The sequence below is a fragment of the Vitis vinifera genome, chromosome 15 (assembly GCF_030704535.1).
Source record: "Vitis vinifera cultivar Pinot Noir 40024 chromosome 15, ASM3070453v1".
Lineage (NCBI taxonomy): Eukaryota > Viridiplantae > Streptophyta > Magnoliopsida > Vitales > Vitaceae > Vitis > Vitis vinifera.
The window spans coordinates 17,524,326-17,531,069 of record NC_081819.1 but is presented as its reverse complement, the minus strand read 5'-3'; the positions used below and the strand labels follow the sequence as shown (position 1 = coordinate 17,531,069).

Below are 6,744 nucleotides of genomic sequence, written 5' to 3'. Positions count from 1 at the left end.
GAGTATGTAACATAATTTCCCTGGAATTTCTGTTATTAGTTATTACAACTTACAACCCACCCTTTCAATCCCTCTCTTTCAGCCAATACATTCCAAAATTCAAACAACATTAGCCTTATTTTATTTGGGTATTTTCGATATTATTAAAAAAAAAAGAAAAGAAAATTGTAAAATGTTAAATCATTGCATATATAATTTGGGTAGAAAAAAAAAAAACATTTGGCGTCATCATTGTATGGATTAAATTATTGATTGAAAAGTGTGGGGACGGACAGGCCAAAGAAATTGAAAAGGATGGAAATAGAATTAATTGATTGAGAATTAAAAAATTGAAAGGATTGCATCGCCTACTTTCGGTCAACGGTTCCGATGCATCTTTCTTTTGATCTAACGGTCAGATTCTGAGATGCGGACCTGGGAGTTGTTGGGTGTGTTGGACCCTCATAAATCTCGAGGAGGCACCTTTCGATCTTCTTCACAACTCGCTCTCACTTCTTTCTGTTTCTCTCTGTACAATCGACGATGGCTTCTTCGTCTTCTCTCTCCATTTCTCAAGCCATTGTCGCCGGAGCCCTCAACCACCGCGGCTCCACTAATTCCTCTGATCGCCTACCCCTGCGGTCATTCACTATTCCCACCTTCTCCGGCCTCAAATCCACCACCTCAGCTGCTTCATGCCCTTCTCGCCTCGGCTCAGCTCGGCGGAGGCTGTGCCGGAGATTGGCGGTGCAGGCTGCTTCGGTGGAGACCTTGGAGAAGACGGAAACTACCTTGATCGAGAAATCGGTGAACACCATCCGGTTTCTGGCCGTCGATTCGGTGGAGAAGGCGAACTCGGGTCACCCGGGTTTGCCAATGGGTTGTGCTCCAATGGGCCATGTTTTATACGATGAGTTCATGAAGTTTAACCCCAAGAACCCCTACTGGTTCAATCGTGATCGCTTTGTTCTCTCTGCCGGACATGGATGCATGCTTCAGTACGCTCTGCTTCACCTTGCTGGCTACGACAGTGTCAGGGTTTGTGCATTTCCTTAACTTTCTTTGGGAGCTTGCTCTGTATGTGTTCGGATCTTTATGTGGTTTTGCCAAAGTACGAATCAAAAATGGATCTCTGTTTTTTTGCCTATGGGGAAAATTTGCATTTTGTTTTTGGATCAGATTATGAAAAGCATTTTCCAACAAAATGCTTCAGAAAATTTGTTGGGCACTCTATCAATCTGAAGTAAAGTTGATAATTCTTCTGGGTTTTTATTCTAGGATTCTTTATATATTATTGTTTAGTATATATATATTTTTTTTTGGAAACACCGGTAAAGGATAGATAAGTAGTTGTTTGCTTTATGGACAACAAAGTAGCTTTTTTTAGAAACCAAAGCAAATGGGGTAGAATTTTTTAACTTTTCTTTTGATTGATGTACAAGTGATCCCATTTTCAGCAGTTTTTTTTCCTTTTTTGTTTCATACTGACTACAGTTCTCTCTCTACATGGGGATGAAGCAAATTGTTTGTGGTGGAAATGACGTTTTCTTCCCTTCTTATTTTAATTTTTGAGTTAGATGTGGTTATTTATTTATTTATTTATTTTTCTGAGCTTAGTTTTGTTGCTATGAGATCCATTTGAGGTGTCTTCGTTCCTGAAATTTTGTGTTTTGGATGAATTAATAGGAAGAAGACTTGAAAAGTTTCCGTCAATGGGGAAGCACAACACCTGGTCACCCAGAAAATTTTGAGACACCTGGTGTTGAAGTCACTACTGGTTAGATTCTAGTCTTGAATGTTAAATCTGTTTTGTTTGCTGAACCATACAACAGAGGCGTTGTTGTTCATCTGGGCACATCCTTCCCTTTGTGTAGGTCCTCTTGGTCAGGGTATTGCCAATGCTGTTGGCTTGGCTCTTGCGGAGAGGCACTTGGCTGCTCGATTCAACAAACCAGACAATGAGATTGTTGATCACTACACGTAAACAGCTTATCAAATGTTGTTGTGTTTTTCAGTGCTCTTTAGATAGATCTGAAATGTACGTATGCTCTTATATTGTTTGGCTCATTGGTATTGGCATTTCCTTAGATACGTGATACTGGGGGATGGTTGTCAAATGGAGGGTGTTGCACATGAAGCTTGTTCACTTGCTGGACATTGGGGTCTTGGGAAGCTGATAGCTTTGTATGATGATAACCACATCTCTATTGATGGTGACACTGAGATTGCTTTCACGGAGAATGTTGACTTACGTTTTGAGGCTCTTGGTTGGCATGTTATCTGGGTGAAGAATGGAAATACTGGCTATGATGAGATTCGTGCTGCCATCAAGGAAGCAAAGACTGTCAAAGACAAACCCACTTTAATCAAGGTCTAACAATTTTTACATACGCGTAACATTACGTTTCTGGAAAGCAACATTAAGGAGGGTTAACTTTTAAAGTAAAGACTTGGAACAATATAGTCTCTTTATAAGAAGAGATATGATTCTTCATTCAAGTTGTTTTTAGACACAATATTAAATTATTGGGTTTGTTCTCTTCCAAACCAGTGCTATCCTTTTGCTAACTTTTATATTACCTTTAACAGGTGACTACAACCATTGGTTATGGATCCCCAAACAAGTCAAACTCATACAGTGTACATGGAAGTGCACTAGGTCCTAAGGAGTTGGATGCCACAAGGAAGAACCTTCGATGGCCATATGAGCCTTTCCATGTACCCGAGGATGTCAAGAAGTAAGGGCATTAACAAAAGACATAAATTTTCTTGCTTCACTTCTTGGATTGAGCTTATGGATGATTGCTTGATGAATTGGTTTGCTTTTGTTCCTTAGGCATTGGAGCCGCCATGTCCCTGAAGGTGCAGCTCTGGAAGCTGAATGGAATGCCCAGTTTGCTGAATACGAACGCAAGTATAAAGAAGAAGCTGCAGTATTGAAGTCTCTCATCAATGGTGAATTACCTGCAGGTTGGGAGAAGGCACTTCCGGTAAGTAGTGATTTAATTGTTTCGGTTTTCTTTGCAATTTTATTTTTCATTTTTTAGTTTTATGGTCATTTGGAAATTTTGCATTTGGACATATTTGAAAATGTCAATACGGATGCTGTTATATATTGGAATATAGATGATTTTTAAGGTAATTTTCTTGCTTTGATATAGACGTATACTCCAGAGAGCCCAGCAGAAGCCACGAGAAATTCATCACAACAATGTCTAAATGCCCTTGCAAATGTTCTCCCTGGTCTGCTTGGTGGCAGTGCTGATCTTGCTTCCTCCAACCTGTCGGTGATGAAGCAGTTTGGGAACTTCCAAAAGGGCACACCAGAAGAGCGCAATGTCAGGTTTGGTGTTCGGGAGCATGGAATGGGAGCCATCTGCAATGGGATTGTCCTTCACTGCCCCGGCCTTATTCCATATTGTGCAACTTTCTTTGTTTTCACTGACTACTTGAGACCTGCCATGAGGATTTCTGCCTTGTGTGAAGCTGGAGTCATCTATGTTATGACACACGATTCAATTGGGCTTGGAGAAGATGGACCTACACATCAGCCTATAGAGCACTTGGCAAGTTTTCGGGCTATGCCCAACATTTTGATGCTTCGCCCTGCTGATGGGACTGAGACAGCTGCAGCTTACAAGATTGCAGTCCTTAACAGGAAGAGACCCTCAGTCCTTGCCCTTGGTCGGCGAGATGTCTCCCAGCTTCGTGGAACATCCATTGAGGGAGTTGAGAAGGGAGGTTACATCGTAACAGACAACTCTTCAGGCAACAAACCAGATGTTATATTGATTGGAACTGGTTCGGAATTGGAAATTGCTGCCAAAGCAGCTGATGAACTCAGAAAGGAAGGGAAAGCTGTCAGGGTTGTTTCCTTGGTTTGCTGGGCGCTTTTTGATGAACAATCAGATGCTTACAAGGAAAGTGTTTTGCCAGCAGCTGTATCAGCCCGGGTCAGCGTTGAAGCTGCATCAACATTTGGGTGGGAGAAGTTTGTTGGGAGCAAAGGGAAGTCAATTGGTATTGATCGGTTTGGGGCAAGTGCACCTGCACTAAAGTTGTACAAGGAGCTTGGCGTAACAGCAGAGGCTGTTATAGCGGCAGCTAAATCAATTTGCTAGAACTTTTTACTAGTGGCTGGTGCCACTCAAATGTTTGTTGGCCATTGGCATTTGGGTTCTGGTTTTGGAGGTTATAGTGAACAATCCCCTCTTAAGAGCTTTGGGTTGCTGCACACTGCCTTCTTGCCACGTAATAAACGCAGATAAAAATTTTCATCTGCTGCATTTATCTTCTTCAGTGGAGCAGCTGAGTCTGCAACCTGAATCTAGACTGTTCAATGAATTTGTACCACCTGCTAGACCTTTTTGAGTTTTTGTAATGTCATGTGGTTGTTTCTTTAGCCAGGTTTTGATTATCCTCCATCACAATGTCTTCTTTTAGTTTGAGTGTAGAGTCTATGATATTCCCTTTGTAATCCTAATAAATTATAGTTCTGTGATTGTAAAACTCGATTGAGCTTCTAAGTAAAGGGGATGCATTTGAATGTAAACTCAGTTCTTGACAACCCAGTTGCCTCTATGATGGTATTGTGTGAACAATTAGGTGTGCCAATGGGTAGGTGGGTTGGGCAAGGGTGTCAACTTACATTTTCACCAGAGTACGATTGGCTGGTGGTTTCAAGCCATTTCAAGAAAGGTTAGTGCAATCCATTATTCTTATCATTTTTGGGTTAGAGAGGCCCTACCAAAAAAGGAGGTAGGGCAAATTTAATTATGGGGAATGGGAGATATGGACCTACTAAGGATTATGTGGTTGTTAAAGCTTTCCACTCCACCCATCCACGTTGTCCTCTACTCACTGTTGCTTCCTTTCAGGAAGGTATGGTGGGCAACATGGAGGTTTGGTACACATCTTCCCTGATCTACATCTTCAATGCTGGTATGGTGGGCAACATGGAGGTTTGGTACACATCTTCCTTGATATACATCTACAATGCTTTTATTTTTCTGGGAAGCAGGAGGATTGAAGCTTAAGTTACGTCCACATTTTACAAAGAAAGATGGTAGCATTTTCGCATATGCTCTTTCACTCTCTGGGTATGGGCTAGCATTTTAGCATATGATCTTTCAGACTGGGTATGGGTGTGGATATGGGTAGGTGTCCCAATCTGCTATTTAAAGGCATTTGTGTCAAACCCTAGGGTCCCTTTCCAATATTTTTTAAAACAGTTACAAAGAGAAACTGTTTTTTCAAAACAGTTCCCAAAAGCAGTTTTCAATTATTTTCAGAAAAAAATATATATATTTGAAAACTCAAATATGAAAGAAAGTTTTTAATTTGTATCGGGTTTTCAATTTTTTCTTTTCATTTTACTTTCACCCCTATTAAAAACTCTTATTCAGCATGAAATGGACCACCTTTTTGACTGGTTGGAGGGGAACGCAAACAGCCTTGACATGGTCAGAGGGTTTTGGGTTTGGACCTTAAAATAACCTCACAGCTTGACCTGGGCTTTGTTAAAGATCCCAAAATCTGGGCCAGGCCTGAGACGAGGATTCAACCCATCCTCAAAATCATTCCCTCCCTTCACAATGGATGAACCAAAGTGGGCTTGGATTGAATTTGTTCTTCAACTTTTATATCGAAATCCTTCTCTTTGGACATATGTGAATGTCGCTGAACTAATATGTCAAGAACTATTTGAGTTTGCCTATCCAAATATATTCTAAATCTTTCAATCCATTTCTTGGGTATATACCACATTGGGCATTACCCTTCTTTTCTCTAATGCCAAGTGATTAACGGGAACTTGTCCAAAACTCCTCCTTTGCCTCATTGTTCTCTATTTTTGTGTGATCTTTTATATTGGATGGGATAAAAAATTTCAACACTATATATGTATGTACGAATTTTTCCTAATCATATAAACGTATTTCAAAGTCGCGAGAACCATTTAAATTCAAAGTGAATAATTTATATATGATTAGGAATAAATCATTATAAAATGGTATTAAAGTTAATCATCAATCCCATTGCGAGAGTTTATTTAACTTTATAAGACGTGTTTGCTTGTTTGATCTCATGATCCAACAAGACATAATGATGAGGATGAGATTGTGTTTTATATAAGAAATGATTGTGTTATTCCTTCCATTGGAGAAAAAGTTATTGAAATTATATATGTATATATGAGTTTTTTTTTTCTTTTTTTTTAAACTGTTGACACTTTTTAGGGCTTTTTAGATTCGAAACAGATAGTATTTAGATGATTGAGAATGAATGTTATATTATCAATGACTTATTAGGAGTGAAAAAGACTGGAAAAAAAAATTCCTATCACATAAAAGATAGAAAGGTCAATTTCCAATTGTTTTACTGGATCGAATTGGGATTCCTCAACTTAGGTGGTGTTTTTTTTTTTTTTTTTTTTTTTTGTACTTAATTTTAAGTAGAATTTAAAGCCAAATAGTATTTAATAATGTTAAATATTAAATTATTTGCTTTTTATATTTTATTTTTATTAAATATTAAGAAGTAAAAAAAAAAATTATTTTTAGTATTTAGAAAAAACTAAATATTTTGATTTTTTTTATCAATAAAAAATTTAAGAAATAACTAATAAGTTAATAAAAAGAAAAAAAAAAGGACAAAAAGTAAAAAAAAAAAAAAAAAAACTAACACCTTAGTTTATTAAAAAGAAAACAAATCATACATAGCCATTTGGTATTAACATTTCAGCCGGGAGCAAGAGCTGAAGAAGGG

The 6,744-nt window shown here is 38.5% G+C and overlaps 1 protein-coding gene across 1 annotated transcript; it reads left to right on the top strand.

The window, feature by feature from the left end:
- Positions 1-410: 410 nt before the first annotated feature.
- Positions 411-4,531, top strand: LOC100262551 (transketolase, chloroplastic). The gene is made up of 7 exons (XM_002280724.5): positions 411-1,017; positions 1,666-1,756; positions 1,854-1,959; positions 2,068-2,350; positions 2,569-2,717; positions 2,816-2,969; positions 3,141-4,531. The coding sequence occupies exons 1-7, from the start codon at positions 523-525 to the stop codon at positions 4,098-4,100; spliced, it is 2,238 nt and encodes a 745-aa protein (XP_002280760.1). The 5' UTR covers positions 411-522; the 3' UTR covers positions 4,101-4,531.
- The last annotated feature ends 2,213 nt before the right edge of the window (positions 4,532-6,744 follow it).